We start from the raw sequence: 24856 nt of genomic DNA, 5'->3' as shown, positions 1-24856 counted from the left end.
GGGGTTACCCCAAAGAGGGAATAAAACGAATTTATTGCAGAGTCTGCAAATAAATCATTCTAAGGCTTGACGTCACTCTCGCCCGGCTCGTGACGTTTGGAGGCGGGCGCCCAACGTTGGTGGCGTTGCCTTGGCGACGGGCGTGCCTCCGACGTCAGGACCACGCAGGCCTGCCCCTCCCACTGCAACGTTGACGCGGGCAGCCACGATCCTCTGTTTTCTCTTCTGCGGCTGCGCGGCACCGATGTCCCTGCCCCTTTCCTGACGGTCAGTTTTCCGTTAGGATAAACAAGGAGGCGCTGCCTCTGCTTCTCTTTCTCCCCCCACGTCGCCGGCGGAAAGTGGTTTCTCCCGACGCCTGCCGGGCGGGCCGATTCCAGGAAGCCGGGGGGAGGAGGCGCTTCCAGAGAGCGACCGGGAGGAGGCGTGGCCACCCCTCCGGAGGCGAGCGTGGCACGGCCCACAGCGGCGGCCGGAGCGGGGCGGGCGAGACCAAGGGGGCGCCGCGGGGGGAGGCGAGCGGAAAAGCCGGGGACGGAGGCGCTGCGGCGGGAGAAGCGCTAAAATGGCGTCGGCCGGGCCCGAGTCCGGGGGGAGCAGCAGCAGCAGCAGCGGAGCCGCCACGGGTAAGGGTCCCCGGGGACCTCGTGAGGCGGGGCGGTGGGCGGAGGGAGCCCCGTTGAGTCTGGGGGACCGGAAGAAGGGGGCAGGGCAAGGGGCAACGGTGAAATGAGGGGCGAAGGTGGGAATGTGGGAGGGGCCGTTGGGGAGGGGCGCTAGGGATCCTCCTTCTTCAAGGATTGGGCCAGGGAACCAGAGCCCCCCCTGCAGGAGGGACCATCAAGAGCCCCAATGGGAGCCCTCGGGGGGGGGAGGGAGGAGGGCAAATGAAGGGGGGGGCGGATCCTCTTTCTCCACGGCCGCTGTTGCCATGGCGACGAGGCGGCCCCCGGAGGGGCTCTTCGGGGAGCCTCCTGCCTCCCCTCGCCCACCTTCCGCCTCCCGGATGGGCTGGCAGGATCCCACCCAGCCGTGGCCACTCATGGACCCCCACCCCACCCGAAGGCCACCCGAGGGGAGGGGGGCGAACTGCCTCCCCCAAGCTTGTCCTGAGTCACAAGGTGTGTCTGTGGGGGGGGGAAGCTTTGGGGGGGGCTAGAGCAGCTCCCCCCCCCCGTTGTCTCCCCAGTGTCTCTGTATCTGTGGCTGCCTCTCTTTATTTCCTTCCGAATATCTGCTGGCTCATTTTGAGCATTGAAAAGTTGGTCCAAGGGCTGCCAACGCCTCGATCGATACCACTGATGGCTTCAAGCTCTCTTCCGGCTAATTCGGACCGTAGAGCTGAAATAAAGCCCAAAATTCCTCCGAATTCATGAATTCATCAGTTGTGCTTCCCACTCCCTTCATCCCCGGCCGGAGAGACCAGATAAGAAAGCAGATGTTAGCCTGGGTTTTCCTGACTCAGCAAGGCAGCAGCCTTTTTAAAAAAGAAGAATGCGTTAATTGGAAAGGCGTTTCTGTCATTGCTCTGATTCTCTCACATGTCTCCTACTTGTACCAAACAATAAAATCCTGACCGTGCCATGGAAAATGGGAAATGCTGTGATGTCTTTGCCAGACAAATATCTTGATTGATTCTTCTGTGTAGGTTGCTATTTTCCACTGTCTTAACACCAGGTGGTTTCCTTTCCGGCCAAACATGTTAGGAGAGAGATTAGTTTATGGCCATCGGCCTCTAAGGGCCCCCTTTCTTTTTTCGGGAGATACTCTGCTATTCAACCGCCTCCTTCCTTACCGTTGCTTTCCTTGAGGACAGCCAAAATCTTCAGTTGGGAAATAAGCTATTTTAGGCGTTGCCTTTTAAAAATAGGCATTGATTCTTCCTGCAGCAGTTCTGCTCTTTGGAATGAGGGCTGATTCTAGCCCCTTTTTTTCTCCCTCCGATTTTAATTTTTGCAAGCTTGAGTGTTGCAACCTTGTGGGATCCAGATGTCAATAAACCGCCTGTTGGATGGACCCAGTGCCATCCACCTTCCCTTTTAATGCCGTTTCCTGGAAGCTTTTTGCGCGGAAGCGTTTTGGATTCGAACTGTGTGGTCCGAAACTCATCAGGATGTCTGCTAAAGCCCCCCCCCCATCTTTTGCAACATTTCCTGGTCGCCTCTGCTCTGGATGGTCTCTTTGCCTTTCCCGGTTAATGTGATTCTGACTTCTCCCTTCCTTGCAAGCTGCCTGTTCCTCCTTTAACCAGTGGAACATGCAAGACGTGTTTCCGTGTTTCCGTTCTCTTTCTTTTGGGTCTCAAGTGGCTCGGATGTAGCTCCAGCATCCTGGAGTGGTTATCTTCTAATATTCCTTTACAGTCTCAGTGAGGAAATTCAGCCTTAGCCTAGGGAAGGAAGGAAGTAGGGAGGGGGAGGGGCCGTTGGGGAGGGGCGCTAGGATCCTCCTTCTTCAAGGGGCGATTGGGGCAGGAAGCAGAGCCCCCTGCAAGAGGGACCATCAAGACCCCAATGGGAGCCCTCGGGGAGGAGGAGGGCAAATGAAGGGGGCGGATCCTCTTTCTGCAGGGCCGCTGTTGCCATGGCGACGAGGGCGGCCCCCCCCCGGGAGGGGCTCTTCGGGGGGGGAGCCCTCCTGCCTCTCCTCGCCCACCTTCCGCCTCCCGGATGGGCTGGCAGGATCCCACCCAGCCGTGGCCACTCATGGACCCCCACCCCACCCGAAGGCCACCCGAGGGGAGGGGGGCGAACTGCCTCCCCCAAGCTTGTCCTGAGTCACAAGGTGTGTCTGTGGGGGGGGGAAGCTTTGGGGGGGGCTAGAGCAGCTCCCCCCCCCCGTTGTCTCCCCAGTGTCTCTGTATCTGTGGCTGCCTCTCTTTATTTCCTTCCGAATATCTGCTGGCTCATTTTGAGCATTGAAAAGTTGGTCCAAGGGCTGCCAACGCCTCGATCGATACCACTGATGGCTTCAAGCTCTCTTCCGGCTAATTCGGACCGTAGAGCTGAAATAAAGCCCAAAATTCCTCCGAATTCATGAATTCATCAGTTGTGCTTCCACTCCCTTCATCCCCGGCCGGAGAGACCAGATAAGAAAGCAGATGTTAGCCTGGGTTTTCCTGACTCAGCAAGGCAGCAGCCTTTTTAAAAAAGAAGAATGCGTTAATTGGAAAGGCGTTTCTGTCATTGCTCTGATTCTCTCACATGTCTCCTACTTGTACCAAACAATAAAATCCTGACCGTGCCATGGAAAATGGGAAATGCTGTGATGTCTTTGCCAGACAAATATCTTGATTGATTCTTCTGTGTAGGTTGCTATTTTCCACTGTCTTAACACCAGGTGGTTTCCTTTCCGGCCAAACATGTTAGGAGAGAGATTAGTTTATGGCCATCGGCCTCTAAGGGCCCCCTTTCTTTTTTCGGGAGATACTCTGCTATTCAACCGCCTCCTTCCTTACCGTTGCTTTCCTTGAGGACAGCCAAAATCTTCAGTTGGGAAATAAGCTATTTTAGGCGTTGCCTTTTAAAAATAGGCATTGATTCTTCCTGCAGCAGTTCTGCTCTTTGGAATGAGGGCTGATTCTAGCCCCTTTTTTTCTCCCTCCGATTTTAATTTTTGCAAGCTTGAGTGTTGCAACCTTGTGGGATCCAGATGTCAATAAACCGCCTGTTGGATGGACCCAGTGCCATCCACCTTCCCTTTTAATGCCGTTTCCTGGAAGCTTTTGCGCGGAAGCGTTTTGGATTCCGAACTGTGTGGTCCGAAACTCATCAGGATGTCTGCTAAAGCCCCCCCCCCATCTTTTGCAACATTTCCTGGTCGCCTCTGCTCTGGATGGTCTCTTTGCCTTTCCCGGTTAATGTGATTCTGACTTCTCCCTTCCTTGCAAGCTGCCTGTTCCTCCTTTAACCAGTGGAACATGCAAGACGTGTTTCCGTGTTTCCGTTCTCTTTCTTTTGGGTCTCAAGTGGCTCGGATGTAGCTCCAGCATCCTGGAGTGGTTATCTTCTAATATTCCTTTACAGTCTCAGTGAGGAAATTCAGCCTTAGCCTAGGGAAGGAAGGAAGTAGGGAGGGGGGGAGGGAGGGGCCACCCTTAGGAGGCTGCTCCTCATCCCAGGGAGATTAAAGGGCTTATCTGAGGGCAGTTCTCATTTCTCTTTTTTAAGATGACTCGTTTCCCCCATTCTTGAGCCCAAGGCTCCAATGTGTATGAAGCAGGAGCCATTCCAGGCCTTGTAATGGGGGAGGGGGGCAGATCAGACCCTGCTTTGCACAGAGGGAGGTGTTGTCCTATTGAGGAATTCAAACAGGTCTCCCAAATGGGGTTAGCCAAACAGGCAGAGGTCAAAAGCAGCAGAGCTGACTTTACAAAAAAAGAGGGGGGGAAATTTTTTTTTGTTCCTCCCAGCATGGGAAAGCTGCACCTCCAAGCCAGCTCCTTTCTCTGCGTCTTCTTCAGAAGCGTCCAGCCTTTTCAGACTTCAGGGGGAAGCCGCTCGAAATCTGTGCTGTCAGCATGGGAGGAGGCCAGTTCTGACCCAGAGTTTCCTTCTCTGGAAATCTCAGCCGCTGTTCCGGATGCTCTGCCCCGGAGATGTGTTTTAATTAGGAGCAGCGGTTCAAAGGTGGCTTCCCAAAAGGGCGAAAACAGCCCTTTTCATGATGCCGGTCTGCGGCCTGTAATAAAGACGGGAGTCGGCAGCCCTTTCGCCGAGCGAGCGGAAAAGCTGCTCCTCTCAGGGAGGGCGTGTCGGCAGGCGAGCCCGGCGGTGCCAGAACCGGGATTGCCAGGTTTTCATCACAGGGAGATATTCAAACCAGGGCGTTGCGGGCACGATGGAGGATGGGGAGGATTAGATGGGCAGGTGACAGAAAGTCAGTCTCTGGTGAGCTTCCCGGCCTCAGTAAAGGAGAATGTTTGTAGCTCAGGGTTGAAGTGATACGCTCCGAGTTTGATGGTGATCTTACAGACGTTTCACGACCCAACTAGGTGATGCCATCAGTGCTGGAAGGGAAGGGGGTTTGTGGAGAGAAGGAGGACGTTGATGATGACGTTGATGGGTCCTTGGTGCCCTCTGAGCTTCGTTCTTGCAGACGTTTCATGATCCAAACTAGGTCACATCATCAGTGCTGGTGGGGTTGGCGGCAAATGCTTCTTCTAGCACTGATGTTGTGACCTAGTTGGGTCATGAAATGCTTGCAAGAAAACAAGCGAGGACTTCTGAGCTCTTGCGCTGTTTTGTTCCTGGGGAGATGCAGAAGGAAGGGAGGGGGAAGAGACGTGTGGGAGGGGCGGTGTTTCCTACTTGTAGGTGAACCCACAACTGACACCACCCTTTGTGGTGGTTTTCATGGACAGCCTTCCTTCCCTTCCTCTCCAACTGAACTTCAGTTCTTCGTGATCCCGACTATCTGCTGAGCAAGCACTCTTTCCTTCCGGAAAATTTCTATTGCTTCCTCTTTTCTCTCTCTCTCTCTCTCTCTCTTTCTCTTTCTCTCCTCTTTGCCAGCCTTTAGCTTCCTCTGCTGCTCCGTGATGCCCTCTCGAAGACGTAGATGTATGGGTAAAACCATGGCCTGAGCATGACCTTCCGCTAATCCGCCTGGCCCGTCATTGCCTGCCGTGGTGGTGTGGAAGTGACCGGGTGATGCACTGGCATTTTTGCCCCCCAGGCAGGGCTGGTTTGACATGAAGCAGCTGCTTCGCTTCCTCCTCCCTTCTGGTCTTAAAGAATCCCCGGCCTCGCACTCGGGCCCCTTCTGGGTTAACTCCCTGGCAGGGTCTGGGGGTGATCTCAGAAATGCTTGGCGGGTCACTCCTTGGGGAAACATACCCCACTTTTAGAGATGGAAAGCTGGAGGCCTCAAGGCCAAAGTCGTCTTCAGAGCGTTGACAATGAAATCTCTTTTCCCCAGGATTTAGCCTTGCTGGCCTCTTCCCAGCGCAAGCTTGCTAGAGCTGTGGAATCAACCGCGACAGAAAAATGTGAACTAACCTGGGGTTTCCCCCCCCCCCCCCCGCATCAAACGGGGCTAATCTTGCTGCAGACGTGGTGCTGGCAACACCGCCGTCTTCTCTCCTTTAGAGCTTTTGCAAGTTCAGCGCATGGTTTGGCCAAGCTTCGCCTGCTTTGCAGCACGTCTTCCCGCTTGGGGGCTGGAGCTCCATGGGGCTGGGCCTGGCCAGGGTGTCTCCCGGTCAAACTGGAAGCGGCAGAGAACAAGGTCTCTGCAGAGTGTGTTGAGACAGGAGGCGTCTGACCCAGATGCCTGAGAGAAAATGGGGATGAAGGGGGGGGTCCCCTCTGCTAAATATTTCCCCCACGTGCTGCAGCACCAAGGGTGAAGCCCACTCTCCCCTGCCCCCCCCAGGGCCTGTACAGTGCCCCCCACCAGCCTCCCTCCCTCCCTTCCCCACAAGTGGCTGCGGACTGAATTCCGGACACAAAGGAAGAGCAAATCCAGAGCAAAGCCACATACCTGGTGAAGATGTCCTGCAACTCCTTTGTGTGGAACCTGACTGTCAAAAGTCCAGGGTTCAGAGCCGAGGGGCCCTTGAGATCATCAAGCCCATCTGCTCAGGGCAGGACCCCAAACTCACCTGCTCCCTGCCTGGCAGGCAAGCAAGCAAGTGACTATTCAGTGGCTTTTGCAAATTTCCCAAAGCAGAGAGAGCCACGACAGGAGAATTGGAAACCGAACCATCATTGTTTATTCAAATTGTTACAGCCGCCAACTTTTGACAGATCCTGCATTTTCTCAACCAGCCTAATGAAGGCTGGAAAATGAAGCTGGCGCTCTCCCCTCCAGCCCCTCCTAAGGACCAGTCTTGATCTCTTCGCTGAGCCAAGCTTTGGCCCGCAGCCCCAGGGAAAAGCCTGCGTTCGGCGGGCTGATGCAGTGACGCCTTAACCACCTCCTTCTCCTTCAGTGCCCGCTGGGCTCACAGCACTGCCGTGGCTGCCTTGGCCCACTAGAGGGCGCTGTTCCCCTGGCCCCCTCTGCCAAAGGGCACCCCTTAGAGGACGGGTCTCCAACCTTGGCTACTTTAAGGCTTGTGGACTTCAACTCCCAGAATTCCACAACTCTTTAAAGTGACCAAATTTGGAGACCCTTCCTCTAAGGCTGTGATGGCAAACATATGGCACGTGTGCACAGGTGGCACGTGGAGTCATATTGGTGGGCACGCGAGCCAGCTGATTTTCAAGCCTTCTGGGCCCACCAGAAGTAGGGAAACAGGCTGTTTCCTGCCTCCGGAGGGCCTGGGGAAGGCCCGTTTCTTGCTCTCCCCAGGCTCCTAGATAGGCTCTGGAGGCTGGAGAGAGCAAAAAAAGGGCCCGCCGGGCCATTGCATGGCAAAAGCAGGGGAAGTGCACGCACATGCATGGTGGCAGGGTGCATATTATGGGTGTGGGCCCACACACACGCAAACCTCCACCCCCCGCTTTTGGCACGCGATGGCACAAAGGTTAGCCATGACTGCTTTAAGGGGTGCCCTTTAACAGGGGGCCGAGTGAAGGAGGGGCCGCTTTCAGTGCCCAGCCCCACCCGGGTGGGGTGTGTTTCCCAGAGCAGGGGGGGGGGGAAGTCCTGGCCGAAGTGCAAGGCTTGTGGGGCTGGCGTTTCTCCCCCTCAGCCAAAGGCACCTGGGGTTGCTAGCAGTGGAGAGCCGGCCGCTGCCTGCAGGCCTTCCTGGGGGCCTATCGCAGAGCTGTTCGGATAGATTGCAGGCAGCTGGAGTTTCCCCGAGGCTGGGTCCACCCCTTGGCCCCAGGCGCTGAGCCCTTGGCATCTGGGTGACTCAGCCCCGAATGACGTGGGTGGCTCCCTTGACAGAAAATGGGTGGGATTTGGAGAATCCCTCTGCGGTGGCACCTGGATACGTCAGGCCACAAGCCAGGGAGAGCCGCTAGGTGCAGGGGGTGGGGAAGATGGAGGGGCAGCCTTGCAGGTTCTCCCCCCCACACCTCCCTGCAAGGCAGAAGTGAGCAAAAGCACCTGCCAGGCTGAGCAGAAGACCCTTTGGGTTTGATTCATTGCAAATCCCCCGCCCACCCACCCACCCACCCCCTTGGGCCAGTTATTCCTGCAGGGACATTGACCGGGGTCAGCTTAATCTCTGCCTTCCTCTTGGTTGCCTGCCAGGGGTCTCACCCCCTCCCCTTTTCCCTTCCAGGGGCGCCCTCAGCCGGGACCTTCAAAAAGTCCTTGGAGGTGAGTTTCCATTCAGTTGGGTTTTTTAAAAAAACAACAGAACCCGGGGGGGGGGGGGGGCTGGTGCCGAAAGCGGCTACCACTCATTGTTCGGTGGGGAGGGTGAAGGGAGCAGCCTGGGATCACAAGGCAGTGACTGCAAACTTCTGACTTTGCACCCTGTTGTAAACGTGGAGGAAGACCTTCCTGCCCCTGTGGAGAAGCTTGGGAAATAAGGAGGGAAGGGGCTGCTGAGCCGAGCCCTGTCCCCTTCCCCATAAAGGCAGGGGCCGCCTGCTCTCCAGCTTCAGGCCTCTCAGGGGGCCTTCCAAGTGCAGGGCCTCCCGGCCTTCAGGTGGGGCCGCGCTGGCCTTGTCCCAGGCACACCGAAGCTGTGTGTGCACATAGTCTTATTCTCCCCCCCCCCCCACCGCTGATGGTCTGGTGCTGCCCCCACCTGAGTGGGGAGAGGTGCCCCGATTTTGGGGGGCTTGTTCCACTCTGCCAGCGGGAGGATTGGAAACCCTGGGGCCTTTCTCCTCTTCTGCCCCCAGGTGCCAGGCTCCTCCGGGCACGGGTCCTCGCAGACCATCAAGAAAGGCCACCGGAGCGTGGATTCCAGCGGAGAGACCACCTACAAGAAGGTAGGCAGGTCGGTCGGTGGGTTGTTGGTGCCAGGCTGCTGCCGCCGCCTCTGAATTCCTCTCTCCTCCCCTTCTTCTCCCGGGCCCGCCTGCCTGCCCGCCTCCTCCTCCTCGCATTCCCCAGCCTCTGAGTCACCCCACTCGCGCTCGGCATAAAAGGCCCAGGTGCGGTTTCGGAGACAGGTTTCTACTGGCAGATTCAGGCAGAGCAGATCCAGGAGATTTGAAGGCCTCTCAGTTGGTCGGTCACTGCTGCTGCTCAGGATCTCTCTCGTGGATCGAGGGGGGGGGGAGGACGGTTTCTTTCGTCCTTTCGGTGCTTTGGACTATTGAAGACGGTGGCAGCAGAGCGATCTGGGATTCCCTTGAAGGGTCTCTTTCCCCCCCAAAAAAGATGCAGAGGTGCTCTCTGGAGCATGCATAACTTCCTCCTCTCCTCCGCACGGGGGTTGTGCTGACGCTCCCTGGATCCAAGGGGGCTTGGATCTGGGCCGGCATGTTCCAGTGGACTCTGAAATGGATATTAGCCGGGATGGGTCCTTTCGGAAGCCGCCTTTATCCGTAAGTGGCCGCCTTGCTGTGCCCAGAGATACGCCTGAGATTGTGGAGGTGATGGGTACTTGGGGACCCTGAGGATAGTGGTTGCTGTGGGTGGGGGGAAATACCCAGGGGAGATTGGAGGAGGCCTTTCCTCCCCTGGTTTGTTTCTGTGTACAGCAAACCAAGCAACAGTTGGTGGAATTTGAAAGTTTACACAAGAAATTTCACTCCTCCCTCCCTTCCTATCCTTCCTTCCTTTCCTCCCTCCCTTCCCCTTCCTCCCTCCCTCCCTCCCTCCCTCCCTCCCTTCCTTCCTTCCTTCCTTCCTTCCTTCCAACCTTTTGTGGCAGCTTCTTGGCCTCCAGTGCCTTGTTGTGCATCACTTCTGTCCACCCTCCTGAAGGGTGTCCCTGACACGGGGTGGGGATGGGAGGGGCAGCCCTCTTTCTCCTGGGGTTCCTCATCCCTTTGGTGGGTGGCTGTTGGATGCTTCTCCGGAGCCTGGTCCCCAAGATTGAGGCAGTGTGGGTGGCGAGGAAGCCCTCTCTAAGCTCCCCCTGGCTTAGCTGCCCTCCAGGCTGTGAAGTGATCCGTTTTGGCACACGGCGCCTGTAGCTTGGCACAAGTCCCCTCCGCGTGCCACCGGGTCCCTGGCCCCTCCAGCCCTCTGCCCTCCCAGGAGGCATCCGGGCATCCATAGCTCACCTGGAGACCCCCTGGCTCACCTGGTTTTACTTCTAAGAGAGCCAAGGGTGGCCCCAGAAGTTAGCAGCAGCCCTGCCCCTGGCAGGCAGAGAAAGAGGCACCTCCCTGGCATCCTTAGAGGGGAGAAGAAGCCCCGATTGGGAGCTTTCCAGGGGCATGAAGGTCTCTGATCTTCCCAAGAAACAAGCGGAAAGGTCCACCGTTCAGGGCTTGGGTGGTGGACTGGCCATCCCGTCCCCCCAAGAGATCGAGTGGGAGATCCCTGTTTCGGGCTGCCAGGAGGGGAATCAGGAAGCAAAAGCAGCCAGGGGAATTTCCAGGCAGAGAAGGCGCCCCGCCTTTGCCTTTGACGTAAACAGCCCTGTGATTTACGGGAGGCTCCCGCAGGTGAAGCCCCGTCAGTTCTCAGGAGAGACTTAAAGACACTTGAGGCAGGCCAGTTTCCCCCCCCCCTCCTCCTTATGGGGGCAGTGAGGGGTTTCCTTCATCCGAAAATCAGCCATCAAGTTTCTCCTCTCCTCCGTTCAGCCCCAAACACCGGACTTATCAGGCCTGGCCAAATTAAAAGGGCTCCCAGATTAATGAAGAGGGCAGGTGGGGGGGGGGTGTTTAAGGTTCAGGTGGGCTCCAGGCGGACGGCAGGTCTGCGGAGCTTCCTTGGGTGGGTGCAGTCTGGCGGAAACGGGCTGGATTCCGTGACAGTCGTTTCCTGCCTGTGAGCTCCCAAAAGGTGTTTCTCCAGCTATGGGGAACCTGGGATTGAATGTGCAGCCCCTGCCCCCCCCCCTTTCAAGAGTTTCTCCAAGGAATAACCCGGCTCAAAAGTTATGGTAAAATGCTGATTTGGCAGCAGGAACGGCCTAAACTCGCTTGCTCAGCAAACTCCAAGTGAGCCGGGAAACGTTTGGGGTGCAAAAAGACGAGGGTTGTTTTTTCCCCCCTTGAAATCAGCTCTTTTTTTTTCCCCCTCCCTCTTCTAGACGACTTCCTCGGCTCTCAAAGGTGCCATCCAGCTGGGCATCACCCACACGGTGGGCAGCCTCAGCACCAAGCCGGAGCGGGACGTCCTGATGCAGGATTTCTACGTGGTGGAGAGCATCTTCTTCCCCGGGTGAGCCGCCACCTGCCCACCCCCAGGTCAGCCGCAGCCAGGCTGGGAGGCTTCCTCCGCCCTCCCCTCCCGACGGGGGATGCTGACCCCGGCCCCTCCCCTCTCTCCCTGCAGCGAAGGCAGCAACCTGACCCCGGCCCACCACTACAACGACTTCCGCTTCAAGACTTACGCCCCCGTGGCCTTCCGCTACTTCCGGGAGCTTTTTGGCATCCGGCCAGACGACTACTTGGTGAGTGGGCTTCACGGGGAGGCCCTTGGCTTGGATGGAAGCAGCTTTGGAGGAGGGGAGGAGGAGAGGGTCAAAGCACTGATCCTTCTGTCCGTGTCGTTCCCCCCCCCCCGACAGTGTTCCCTCTGCAGCGAGCCCCTCATTGAGCTCTCCAACTCCGGCGCCAGCGGCTCCATCTTCTACGTCTCCAGCGACGACGAATTCATCATCAAGACCGTCCAGCACAAGGAAGCTGAGTTTCTGCAGAAGCTGCTGCCGGGATACTACATGGTGAGCTGGAGGGGAGGCAGCCCAGGCTGAGCGGCCTTCCTTGGGATGGAGGACGGGGGGGGGGGAACCAGTCCCGGGAGACCCTCCCTCCCTCCCTCTCCCTTGCCTTGCCCCCTGGAGCCAGGACCCCCGAGGCTCCTCCTCCACCCTCCTCGGTCAGCCTTTGTGGCAGGAGGAGGAAAGGGCTCCGGTGCCTTGAACGGTGTCGTATAAGCTATCAGGAAAAACTGACTGAGGAACTGTACAGGGAGTCCTTGACTTACGACTGCAATTCAGCCCCAAATCAATGTTGCTAAGTGAGATATTTGTTAAATGAGTTTTGCCCCGTCTTGCCGCCTTCCTTGCCACAGGGAATCGCGGCCGTCAGAAAGCTAGTAACACGGCCGTTAAGCGAATCTGGCTTCCCCGTGGACTTGCCAGAAGGTCGCCAGAAGGGATCACGTGACCGTTGTCATAAATGTGAACCAGTTGCCAGGCGTCTGGATTTTGCTCGCGTAACCTCACAATGGTCATAAGTGTGAAAAACGGTCATCAGTCCCTTTTTTCAGTGCCGTCGTGACTTGGAACCATTGCCGGATGGACAGTTGTAGGTCGAGGACTACCTGTGGGGCCAGGCAGCATGCTGAAGGTGGAGGAGGGTCACCTGCTTGCACCACGAGCCCCCTTCCCCTTCTTTGCACTCCAGCCTGCAACCTCCTGTCCCTGGTGGTGGTCCCTGCCCTTCGCCTTAAGGACCCCCCTCTCTCCCTCCCCTCCCCCCCAGAACCTGAACCAGAACCCCCGGACGCTGCTGCCCAAGTTCTACGGCCTCTACTGCGTCCAGGCGGGCGGGAAGAACATCCGCATCGTAGTGATGAACAACCTGCTCCCCCGCTCGGTGCGCATGCACCAGAAGTACGACCTGAAGGGCTCCACCTACAAGCGCCGGGCGTCGCAGAAGGAGCGCGAGAAGGTCTTCCCCACCTACAAGGACCTGGACTTCCTGCAGGACATCCCCGACGGGCTCTTCCTGGACGCCGACATGTACAGCGCCCTGTGCAAGACCCTGCAGAGGGACTGCCTGGTAGGTGGGGCAGCCGCCTGGGGGTCTGGCTGGCCAGCCAGTTTGGGGGGGGGTCTCCAAGGATCCGAGTTGTCCTCATTTGGGGGTTTGCAGGAGAGGATGGGCGAGATGGGCTCCCATCCCCAAATTTTGAAGCCAGGAGGGGTCCGTTTCTTCTTTATTTTGAGGCTGGGGGCCTCTCAAAGCAATCTTGGCTCTAGCAAGGAGAGAAGGGAAAACCAGGAATGAATGAATCCACTTTCACGAGTGGGGTGTGTGTGAAACCAAGGGGGTCTTGAGATGGGGCCCGCAGGCCGGGCTGGGTTGAGAGGCAGGGGGCTGTTTTGGGAAGGGGGGTTCAGGGCGGCTTCTCCAGCCGGGCCCTGGGCCTCCTTGAGGAAGAGGCCTCCTGGGGTTCTTCAGGGTCAGTTTGCATAAAGGCCTTTTATAACTTCCTGGGACAAAGTCTGCCTTTCATTCTCCACTCACCTGAGCTGTGACATTGCTGCTCCAGGGGGTGGGAAAAGGGAGCACAGGGAGTCCGGACCGGACCTGGCAGGATCGTGGCCTTGTGGCTTAATTTGGGGGCTTCCTTTTCTCTTCTGTTCCCCCCCCCCTCACCCAGGTCCTTCAGAGCTTCAAGATCATGGATTACAGTCTGCTGGTGGCCGTTCATAACCTGGATCTGGCCCAACGGGAACGGGCGGTAGCCGACGGGGCCTCCCTGGCAGACACACGGCGGCCGGCCGGCCAGAGGGCCCTCTACTCCACGGCCATGGAGGCCATCCAGGGGGAGGCCCGGCGGGGGGGCACCATCGAGACGGACGACCAGTAAGTGCAGCGGCAGAGAAGGGAGGCTGGGGAGGCCCACTTAGACAAGGCCCTGCGCCAGTTTGCGAGCAAAGCCACGGGGTCTCGGAGGAGGGATGTGGTATCCTGTGTGGGTGGGGGGTGGTCTTCCAGTCAGCACTAGCTCCAGTCTGAGCCACCCACCCATCCCATGCCTCCGTTTCCTCTCTCCTGCAGGATGGGAGGCATCCCAGCCCGAAACGCCAAGGGGGAGAGGCTGCTTCTGTACGTGGGGATCATTGATGTGCTGCAGTCCTACAGGTGAAGCACCCTGGCCTTCTCCCCTCGGTTGGGGCCCTGCAGGATGCCAGCCTGGCAAATGGGCCACCTGCCTCCCTGATGGAGGAAGCCAGGAGCCCCCCCTCCCCCCGGAGGTTTCTTTCCCTCTCCCAGCCGGCAGGAAGCAGCCCCGGTGCAACTGCCCTCCCTGCCCAGCCTACTCAGAGGCTCCGTGGCTGCTGGCAAAAAGAGGGCGGAAGTGAATAATGGTGGCAGGGAAGCCGTGGGAGGCTGGAACGGAGGAGAGCCAGATCAGCCTCCAGAAGCAGATCCCAGCGGGAGGAGAGCAGCCCAGATGGGCAGTGGGGGGGCAGATCCAACCCCCCTCCCAGCCTGGTTTTCAAAGTGACCTTCTCTTCCCTCCCTCCTTCCTTCCTTCCGATCTCTCCAGGTTCATGAAGAAGCTGGAGCACTCCTGGAAAGCCCTGGTTCACGACGGGGTAAGCAGCCGAAATGGCCACTTCGGTCTTTGGACGCAGCAAGTGGGAGAAAACAGAGGTCTGGAGGGGGAGGGAAGGCAGAGATCCTCTGTCCCCTCCACCCACTCCCCGTACCCCAGATTTCTTTTGGGGGTGACTTTCGCCCACTTTCCTGCAGGATACGGTCTCGGTTCACCGGCCGAGTTTTTATGCCGAGAGGTTCCAGCGCTTCATGTGCCAGGCGGTCTTTAAGAAGATTCCGCGTGAGTCCCTTCGGGCCACCAGTCGGTCTGGTGGGAGTGGGGGGTCTCCTTCCCGTGCCCCCCCCATATTATTAGCATTAGAGACCCTCCAAAGACTTCTCAGCTGATTTTGGTGTCTTTCTCTCCAAAGTAAAATCCTCTCCTTCAAAAAAGAGCCGTTCCGGGATGGGTCCTCCTCGTCGGCCGGGCCAGACTGGGACCCCCGCCCAGGTGCTAAGCGAGATGAAAGTCCAGGTCACGATGGAGGCAGAGATGGAGCCAGGTGGGGGGCCCTTTGCCTGCAACCCTGTTCTTGTCATCCAAGTTGGGGAGAGGCTCCATATTCAAACCCCTCTCCCCTCCCCCGCTTCCAGCCCTTTGCACAAACAGGAAGCTTCCACCCCCCCAACCAGGAGCCCTTCTAAAGCAGGGGGGTCCAACCTTGGCCTCTTTAAGGCCAGTGGACTTCAACTCCCAGAATTCCCCAGCCAGTCATGCATGGAATTCTGGGAGTTGAAGTGCACCACCGGTCTTAACGAGGCCAAGGTTGGACACCCTATTCTACAAGGTCTTCCGGAGATTACTCACCCCCTCTATCGCCCTTCCCAGCCTTCCCACCCCTATACCCAGGAAGGGTTGTTCAGCCTTTCTCTCCCCCACCCCAAACCCTTTCTCAGGTTCCCAGCTGGGGCGTCCTGATCTGCTCCCCCAGACGCCCCCCGTTGAAGAGGCCAACAGCGACTCGGCGGCGACCACCTTGTCCACCTCTTCTCTGGGCAGCCCCGGGCACAGCTCTCCAGCCAATCGGTCAGTTGCTGTCCCCCAGCAGGGCGGGGAGCGGGCTGGAGAGTCCCTGGAGCCATTGGGGTGCTTGGACAGCACGGCCAGGGGGCAGAACAGCCTCGTCCACCCTGGGTGAGATTTCGGAAGGCTGATTCGTGGGGGTATCTCGTTTGGAGATGGGTCTGGCGTTCACGCTCTTCCCCTCTTTCTCCCTTCAGCTCTATGGGGGCAGAAGCGCCCCCACCGGACACCCCCAAGGACCTGGCTGTCTTCCATCTGGAAAGGTGAGGGGCGGGGAAGAGATTGGAGACCCCCAAAGGGCCTCTGCGTTCTCGTCCATCTTGGTTTTGATGACCGAAGGAGACCTTTTGCAAGAACAGCGTAGTTCTCTGAAAACTTTGAAGCCCTTGGAAAGGGACGGGGTGGGGGAGGACCTTCTCTTTCCTACAACTCCCCCCCCTCCCCAGTTGACCAAAGGTCTGTCTCCTAATCTCCACGTAGGTCAGAGAGCCGAGAGTTTGTCAGATCAGACAAGTTGCCTACGGAGCTAGATAGTGCAGGATGCTTTCAAGTAGGTGAGGCGGAGTCTAGGCAGATGTGGGCGAGGAAGCCCCCCACCCCACCCTGGGGCCAAGGAAGCGGCTCCTGGGAGCCCCCAATCCTGCCCTTCTGGCCAAAGAGGGTTGCTCTCATCCAGGGAACACGAGTGGCCGTGAAGGGCACCACATCCTTCTCCACAGCTTGGAAAGAGCTTTCCGGCACACTCGGATGGCGCCTCTCGATGGCACAAGGGGTTTGTGTCACAGGACCAGGACACTCTGTGTAGGTGGGGGTGGGGGTGGGGGGTCACCTACTCTTCTCGGCCTCCCCCTGGCTCACCCCTGCCCCAGACAGCTTAAGGCGAACCCCGTTGACTGCTGTGGCTCTTGGGCAGCCGTGCCGGGGATGTGTGAGGACTTTGGTCCAAGAATGGTGCCCCCCTCCTCTCTGCTCATCCTCTGCTTTCCTCCCCCCCCCCCCCCAGTGCTTCCCCCAGCCCTTCAGTCACAGGGCAGCCTTCTGAGCTGATGCAGCAACTTGGAGATTTGGCCGAAACGGAAATCAATTGTGTGAGTCTCTCTCTCTCCCTCCTCCCCAGCCCCCATCCCACCCCGTTTGGGGGACCGTTTTGGGGAGGGGCACACAGAGGAAAGGGTGCCTGCCCTCACCGAGACTGGCAGCACCCCGTCTCAAGCCGCCCCCCCCCCCCCGGGCTTGGAGCCTCCCCAGATCTGATTCTCCTTCCTTCCTTTTTTCTTCTTGCAGTGAAAGTGCCCTGGGGGGGTTTCCTTTTTCCCCCCTGGGGGAGGAACGTGAGCAGAAGATCTTCTCTGCGCTCTGCATGGCCTGTCTTTTTGTGGGGGGGAGGGGGTGGACCAGCCCCACCCCCACCCCTAGGAACTGCAGATACCACAAACTCCTTTGAACTGAGCAAACTGAAAGAAGCCTGGGGCCCACTCGCACCCCCCCCTCGGGCAGCCAGCTCCGGGGTGCAGGGACTCATGGAAGGCGTCTAGCCCCCTCCAGCCTGGGCAGAGGACAGAGCGGCCCAGCCTGGGGGGGCTTCAGAGGAGAGGGGCGTCCAGAGGAGTGCCGGCACCAGCCCCTCTCCCCACGCCCCACAAATGACCATTCCATAGTCGCTTCCTCCTGGGGTGTGTGGAAACGGATGCCGCCCGCTTGGAGAAGATTGCAAAAGACACACGATCTCTCGTAATTTTAGCTTCCTAAAGTATAGCGATGTTTCTTCTCTCGTCCATTGCCATATCGGGGCAGGGGGAGGGGCTTGTTTGAAAGACAGCCGGCTGAGGCCAGGATCCTCTCAGCCGGCCTGTATCGGGAGGGGGGGGAGCCCCTTTTTCAGTGCTGTATTGTGGTGGAAGGTGGGTCCAGAATCTCCCCCCCTCACCCATCTCCCTGCTCCAGGACACTTGTGGGCCTTGTTTGGTCGGCTCCACCAGCCCACCCGTGACCTCCGGGCCTCCCTGCCAGGCTTGCCCAGAGGGATGGGAGCTGGAGTCCAGATGCAGCTGCTTTGCTCAATGCTGCCAAGTATAGTTTTCCAGGGCTTTTAGTATTGTACTGACGGACCAAACTTTACCTCCTGGCTTTGTGGCAATGGGAGATTTCAGTATTAAACCCCTTTTGAGAAGCCTGTAAAACTTCAGGGTTTCCTAGCTCTGCCTTCAACCTCCGTTCTGACTAATATTGTTTAGCAACTTGTAAGAATTGCTAAATTCACCCCTGAATTCTTTTGCACATACAGAGGGGGTGTTTCCCCCACCCCTTTCGAGCATTGGGTTGCATTCGGAGATGGCCACCCTCAGCGTGGCTTTCCTTGCCCCAAGCACGTTTTTCTGGCCCGAGCGAAGCCTCTGCAGCTACCACGGGAGGAATTCTTGGAAGTGGCGAATGTTCAGAAAAGGTTTTAGGGCGTTGTCAAGAGAGACATCTCACTGTCTGGGAGGGAGAACACATATTTTTGTTCCTTCCGACCCATATTTGGAGGGAGAGCAAGAAAGAAAAAGAAAAAACCACAGTTGTGTTCCCAGTGAGTTTTATAGATATTTTTGTGAAGCATTTAACAAGAAACAGACTAGCATTGAATGTTGGCTGCAGAAAAGGGGCAACTCAGCCCCTGAACGAAGGTGAGATCAGGGTAAATAAAATGGCCAATTCTATTTTTGAGAAAAGAATTTGAAAGGGAGCAGTGCATCTGTTACACCTCCAAAATATATATATATATAATCACATGGCTGGTTGTGAATATGGGATCTGCCTTGAGAGCCCCCTTTGGGGGGGGGGGATCTTGTTAAACTTGAGCCTTTGAATCTCTCCCCAAACTGTTACATACATGTTAAGGAAATGTCTACATTAGACCGGTTTGGAAGTTTCCTGCCACAAACGTTTGTAATTTATAAACTTATATTTCAAGTCTGTTTGTAGTGGTGCCTGTCTCTTCCCCCAGGGAAATCGATTTTCAGACTCCATCGAGGTCATTGGAGACTTTGGGGGAATGAAGTGGGAACTGACTGCAGGTCGGAAGCAAAAAATAAAAAATGGTTGTGTGACATCCCAGTGGGGTATCTGAAGTGCTGCCCTGCCCCTCCCCATTGTGTCATGAGGGGTCTCCATCGGGGTCTCCACCTTTGCTCACTTTTAAGACTTCAACTCCCAGAATTCCCTAGCCAGCCAGTGATGGCTAAGGAATTCTGGGTGTTTAAGCCCACAGGTCTTAAAAGTGAGCAAAGTTGGAGACCCTTAACCTAAGGGCCCCTCTCATACCTGGTCAGAATGTATAGACCCTCTGCCCAAATTCCCTGAACATGGTGAGGGGGAAAGAGTTCATGTCACCCAATTATATAATTCCCCCCACCATCCCTTAGACATTCAAAAGACTTTAGTATGTGGATTTGAACACCAAGCCAGAACTATGTGCACCTTTTATTGGGGAGGGCGACACTCCAGGGGTCATGAGGCTTTGCAGTCTCCTACAGGGAAGAATAGAATTCTTTATTGGCCAAGTGTGATTGGACACAAGGAATTTGTCTTTGGTGCATAGGCTCTCAGCGTACGTAAAAGAAGATACCTTCATCAAGAATCATAAGTACAACACTTAATGAGTGATAGGGTACAAATAAGCAATTAGGAAACAATATCAATGGAAATCATAAGGATACAAGCAACAAAGCCAGTCACAGTCATAATCAAAAGGAGATGGGTACCATGCATTTAGTAATAGCTTGACAGTGCCGATAGAATTATTTGTTTAGCAGTGATGGTATTCAGGGGAAGAAACTTCTTTGTTTAGTTGTTCTGGTGTGCAGTGCTCCCTAACGTCGTTTTGAGGGTAGGAATTGAAACTTTTTATGTCCAAGATGTGAGGGGTCTGTAAATATTTTCCCAGCCCTCTTTTTGACTCCATGGAAGGCAGGTTGGGAGCAATTGAGAACCTGAGAAGAGAACCTGAGCATCCCAGTCTTCCCCTGGGTCCAGCCAATAAGGGCTGCAGGGGACACGTATTGAGCCTGTGATTTCACGCTCGCCCTCCTGGTCAGTTCGCAGGGTTCCCATCAGGGCCAGTCCCTTCGCCTCTTCTCGCGAACTGCGCTTCTACCCCACCGATGGGACCTCTATTTATACTTGGCGCTGTCCGGCTCCTAGCCAATAGCGCGTGGCTGCCTCACTGAAGGCCGCTCCATTGGTCCGTGGCCAGTGACCAATCGAGAGCCCGTTTTTCGGTGACTCCGCCCATTCCCAGGGGTACCAATGAGATGCGTCCCTTCCGAAGCCCCCCCCTCGCCCTATATAAAAAGCAGGAACGCGCCTCAGTTTCCTTTCTGTTGGACTGAGACTGGGTTGCTGTTCTTTTTAGTTCGCCATTCGGGCTCTGCTTCACTTTCGTTCGGTCGCTTCGAGGCGAGCGGCTTTCTTTCTTTCCGTGCCTGAGCAGGCATGGCTGGGCTCGAGCCGCTCCCCGCACTGGCGCGCCTCCAGACTAGCTAAACTCCAGTCCTCATCAGCCCCAGCCAGCAGGAAGAATAGAATAGAATTTTTAGAATAGAATAGAATAGAATAGAATTTTAGTGGCCAAGTGTGATTGGACACACAAGGAATTTGTCTTGGTGGATAGGCTCTCAGTGTACATAAAAGAAAAGATAGGTTCGTGAAGAATTCTAAGGTACAACACTTAATGATAGTCATAGAGAACAAATAAGCAATCGGGAAACAATATCAATATAAATCATAAGGATACCAGCAAGAAAGTTACAGTCATACAGCCATAAGTGGAAGGAGATGGGAACGAAGAGTGGGACATGGATGATAGATATCCCCCTATATCAAATAAACGATCTCCAGAACAGAACAGAATTCTTTATTGGCTAAATGTAATTGGACACACAAGGAATTTGTTTTTGGTGCATATGCTCTGAGTGTACATAAAATAAAAGATACAAGAATCATAAGGTACAACACTAATGATAGTCATAGGGGACAAATAAGGATATATATGCATGCATGTAAATAGATATGTATTTTTGTATACATATTTATACCTACACATATATGTATAATTTATAAATTATATTTATACTATATACAAATTATACAATTTATACGTATTTCGGGAGAACCTGTATGTAACACACCTTGGAAAAGAGAAAGAAAAAACCTGCGCCTGCGCGTTCCGCCCACGAAAGCTCCCGCGCAGGCGCTAGAACTACCCCTCCCGGGATGCCCCGCGCCCTGACCTGCCAAGAAGAGCGACGCTGATTGGCGGTGGGGCAGCGGCCGGTCGGCCGGAGGGACAGAGGCAGGAAGCAGAGTCGGGGGGCGCCGGTGGGGCGAGCAAAGGGGCCGCGATGGTGCTGGAGAGCACGATGGTCTGGTGAGCGTCGGGGGCACCTGGGGCCGGAGGTGGAGGAGCGGCCGGAGGGGCGGGAGCGGGTTTCCCTGAGTCACGGCGGAGTCTGGGGCGGCGGGTTGGGGGCGGGAGGGAGGCGGGGAGGAGGGGCTCCCTCAGGAGGACGGCCGCCTTCCTCGCCCGCGGGGGCTCTGGGGCTTCCCGAGGCCCCCAAGTGCCCCCTAAGCCCCCTCCCCCCAATTCGCAGCGTGGACAACAGCGAGTACATGCGCAACGGGGACTTCCTGCCCACCCGCCTGCAGGCGCAGCAGGACGCCGTCAACATCGTCTGCCACTCCAAGACCCGCTCCAACCCCGAGAACAACGTGGGGCTCATCACGCTGGCCAAGTGGGTCCCTTCCCCCGCCCCGCTTCGGGCCCTCCTGGCCTCTGAGGGGGTGGACTGGATGACCTCTGGGGGTAGCCCCCTGGGACTCTTAACTGGGAAGGGGGTCGGACTAGATGACCTTTGTGCGGGGCCTTGCCAGCCCTGGGAGTCTCTAACCTCTGCCTTTATCCCCCCCCCCCCCCGCTTGGCTTGACGTGCCTGTCTGTCCCAAATACACACACGCACACACGTGTCTCTGTCAACCTGGCCTGTCTTGTGTTGCGGCACCTGGGAAGAGGGTCAGATTAGATGACCTCTGTGAGGGCCCTGCCAGCCCTGGGAGTCTCTAACCTCTGCCTTTATCCCCCCCCCCCCCGCTTGGCTTGACGTGCCTGTCTGTCCCAAATACACACACACGCACACACGTGTCTCTGTCAACCTGGCCTGTCTTGTGTTGCGGCACCTGGGAAGAGGGTCAGATTAGATGACCTCTGTGAGGGCCCTGCCAGCCCTGGGAGTCTCTAACCTCTGCCTATATTCCCCCTGCTTGGCGTGCCTTTCCTGGATCTCGCTGGGGCCTTCTTGGGAGGGAGGGAGGGAGGGCTTTGCTTTTTGACCCTGGCCGGTTTGTGTTGCAGCAACTGTGAAGTGCTGACCACCCTGACGCCGGACACCGGCCGGATCTTGTCCAAGCTGCATTCAGTGCAGCCCAGAGGGAGGATCACCTTCTGCACCGGCATCCGAGTGGCTCACGTAAGCCGCCTCTCTCCCCCCCCCCCACCCCCAGGTCTCTCCCTCTCTGCCTGGATGGAGTCATTCCCCGCACACCCACATTGGCTCTTGCCTCGGCTGTGCCTGCTGGGATCTATGAGACTTGAGCTCTGCTTGCTCAGAGAAGCTTTGAGCAAACTTCCAGAGAACTCTGGTGTTCTCTCTGCTTAGTAGATGGGCAGAAAAGTGGGGGGGGAATGGAAATGGACTACAGCCTCTCCCCTAAAACACTTCCTCCTTTGCAGCTGGCTCTGAAGCACCGCCAGGGGAAGAATCACAAAATGCGCATCATTGCCTTTGTTGGGAGCCCGGTGGAAGACAACGAGAAGGATGTGAGTGACACAAAAGACAAAACACCTCAACGTATTTTAAAAACGTAGATGCCACAGTCCCGAGAGAGACTTTCAATAGAATAAACTTCAGAAACGCTGCTGAAGCATTTCTGGTCCCAGCATTCCTCACCCTAGAGCTGGGATTCATCCAGAGGGCCCAACATCCAGCCTTAGTCTTCCCAAACGGAGCTCCTGTCCTTGGTTCAGGTTGCCCCATGGAAGGAAGGATGCCCTCCCAACGCCTCCTTTATTTACAGCTGGTGAAACTGGCCAAGCGGCTGAAGAAGGAGAAAGTGAACGTGGACATCATCAACTTTGGAGAAGAGGTGAGGGGACCCCCAAGGTTGGCTTTGCAAATCAAGTCTTTGGGGTGACCTCATCTCCCCTAACATCTCCTTCCCTCCCTGCTCTCTAGGAGGCCAACACGGACAAGTTGACGGCTTTTATCAACACCCTGAACGGCAAAGACGGCACCGGTTCCCACCTGGTGACGGTGCCTCCCGGGCCGAGCTTGGCCGATGCCCTCATCAGCTCCCCCATCTTGGCCGGAGAGGGAGGAGCCATGCTGGGCCTGGGGGCAAGCGACTTTGAGTTCGGCGTGGATCCCAGCGCCGACCCAGAGCTGGCCTTGGTAAGGCAGGCCGTGGCGCTCTGGAAATCTGCTTATTCCAACTTTTCAAGCCGGCTGGTTTGCAGTTCCCTGAATGTCTGAGTTCACTATGAATTGTGCAAGGCAAGGCTGCCCAACTTGCCCACTGGGGAATTCTGGGAGTTGAAGTCTACAGGTCTTAAAAGTTTCCAAGGTTGGGCCCCCCATAATGTAAAGCATTCTGGTAAATGGATCCCAAACTGCCTGGGCATCCAGCACCATTGGGGAAGGGGCTGCTGATGTTTTTTTCCTGCCCTTCCAGGCTCTCCGAGTGTCCATGGAAGAGCAGCGGCAGCGGCAGGAGGAAGAGGCTCGCAGGGCGGCTGCCGCCTCTGCTGCCGAGGCTGGCATTCCTGCCACGGGTGGGGATGGTAAGAGAAGAGCTTGGCGGCGGGGCGAGGGGGGCAGCACGCACTTCCTCTCTTTCGAGGCCCCTTGGCTTTCCTCGTTTTCTGAGCAAGCAAGAATTGAACTCATGTATGTGTTCAAAACGGGAGAAACTAACGTTGTGGCATTATATTTACCTGTAATCAACCAAGGGGCAATATGTGTGTTTGTCTTTTGTCCTTTTTAACAAATGTTTTTCTTAATGTTTTGTCCTTTTTTTTTGTTTGTTTCTTTTTTGCTTGTAATTTTTTGGGGGGAATTTGTATTTTAGCTTTCTGAATTGCATAATTTTTTTAAAAAAACTGGCTCTCTTTAGCTGGATGGCATACAGAATTAATTTCAAAGCCATCTTTGAAAATGCGGAAAGAAAGCCGGGCATTTGCATGCCACCAGGCAGACCCTTGGGAAAGCTGAGAAATCGTCTCGTTCAACCCTCGCTCGGGGCAGCTTTGAAGCCCACCACCTGCCAACGTGAACTCGCCTCTTTTCTATGTTTCAGATTCAGACGATGCTTTGTTGAAAATGACCATCGGGCAGCAGGATTTTGGCCGAGCCGGTCTTCCCGACCTCAGCACCATGACCGAAGAGGAGCAGATAGCTTATGCTATGCAGATGTCTCTTCAGGGAGCTGGTGAGCTGGGAGGAAGGGGTGGCAGGCTGGGGCAAGATTCAGGCCTGAAGAAGCTTGACCAGTGAAACTGACGTTGCCACCAATCTCTTTTCTTTCTTTCTTTCTCTCTCTCTCTCTCCAGAATTTGGGCAAGGCGAGTCGGTGGAGGGGGAGAGTTCGGCTGATATGGACACGTCAGAACCTGCCAAGGTTTGAGTTTTGGGGGCGCGCGAAGGTGGGCTTGAAGGGGCAGCACTGAAGACAGTAGCCTCTCCAGACTGCTTGGAGGTGGGGGGGGGTGTCTCATGAGACGGGATGTCCCCTGGCCCAGGTTCTGTTGCAGCTTGGGGAAAGCTTGCCAAGCAATTTTTTATTTTTAAATGAGACGTCGCCGATGATAGCAATGCAGGAAAGGGAAATTCTTGCATGGTGCGTCCCTGGGCCTGGTCTCCTCTCCTGCCCACCCAGCTTTCCTAGAACACCTGGTTGAGGGGGTGGAGGGGCTCCCATTGTGGTCTGTTCCCTAATCCCAGATTAACCCAGTTGTGGTCTACTGTGACATCTGACCCCTCCCTCAGGAAGAAGATGACTATGATGTCATGCAGGATCCTGAATTCCTCCAGAGCGTTTTGGAAAACCTGCCAGGGGTGGACCCCAACAATGAGGCCATCCGCAATGCTATGGGGTCCCTGGCCTCCCAGGCCTCCAAGGAGAACAAGGAGAAAAAGGAGGAAGACAAGAAATGAGTGTGGGGGGATGGGGGCGGCCGAGTCCCTCCTCCTCCTTCCATCCACACACCTCCCCAGGTTGTGTGGCCTGGTAGCGTTCGGTTTCCATAATCTTTCTGGGCTTGTCTGTCTGCAGGGACGTGGGGTCCCGGGGGAGGGGTGGGGTCCTTTTCGCATTTTGCTTCTGGTTCAACAGTTAATAAAATCCTTAAATTTTCTCCGTACCTGGTGTGTTTCTTTGAAGCAGGCACCTAAAGTGTCCCGGGGGGAGGGGGAGCGGGGAGTGGACGTGGTAT

The 24856-nt window shown here is 56.3% G+C and overlaps 1 protein-coding gene across 1 annotated transcript; it reads left to right on the top strand.

The window, feature by feature from the left end:
- Positions 1-283: 283 nt before the first annotated feature.
- On the top strand, positions 284-24777 carry LOC131186790 (putative PIP5K1A and PSMD4-like protein). The gene is made up of 26 exons (XM_058160713.1): positions 284-626; positions 5514-5567; positions 8180-8217; positions 8751-8840; positions 11066-11196; positions 11311-11428; positions 11546-11698; positions 12462-12761; positions 13366-13571; positions 13767-13850; positions 14260-14308; positions 14466-14550; positions 14681-14812; positions 15207-15444; positions 15531-15596; positions 16337-16421; positions 20571-20740; positions 20964-21104; positions 21722-21836; positions 22100-22186; positions 22444-22512; positions 22602-22817; positions 23098-23206; positions 23722-23853; positions 23975-24042; positions 24411-24777. The coding sequence occupies exons 1-26, from the start codon at positions 566-568 to the stop codon at positions 24576-24578; spliced, it is 3165 nt and encodes a 1054-aa protein (XP_058016696.1). The 5' UTR covers positions 284-565; the 3' UTR covers positions 24579-24777.
- Positions 24778-24856: the final 79 nt, after the last annotated feature.

The sequence above is a fragment of the Ahaetulla prasina genome, chromosome 17 (assembly GCF_028640845.1).
Source record: "Ahaetulla prasina isolate Xishuangbanna chromosome 17, ASM2864084v1, whole genome shotgun sequence".
NCBI lineage: Eukaryota > Metazoa > Chordata > Lepidosauria > Squamata > Colubridae > Ahaetulla > Ahaetulla prasina.
Note: the sequence above shows the minus strand (reverse complement) of the source record. Positions and strands in the feature narration are given on the sequence as shown.

Bases quoted from the DNA above. Each gene is read 5' to 3' on its own strand.
- LOC131186790 (XM_058160713.1), top strand. From the start codon at position 566: ATGGCGTCGGCCGGGCCCGAGTCCGGGGGGAGCAGCAGCAGCAGCAGC. The intron at 16,422-20,570 runs GTGAGTCTCTCT...CGCAGGCGCTAG, and splicing joins CCGAAACGGAAATCAATTGT to AACTACCCCTCCCGGGATGC. The intron at 22,818-23,097 runs GTAAGGCAGGCC...CTGCCCTTCCAG, and splicing joins CCGACCCAGAGCTGGCCTTG to GCTCTCCGAGTGTCCATGGA.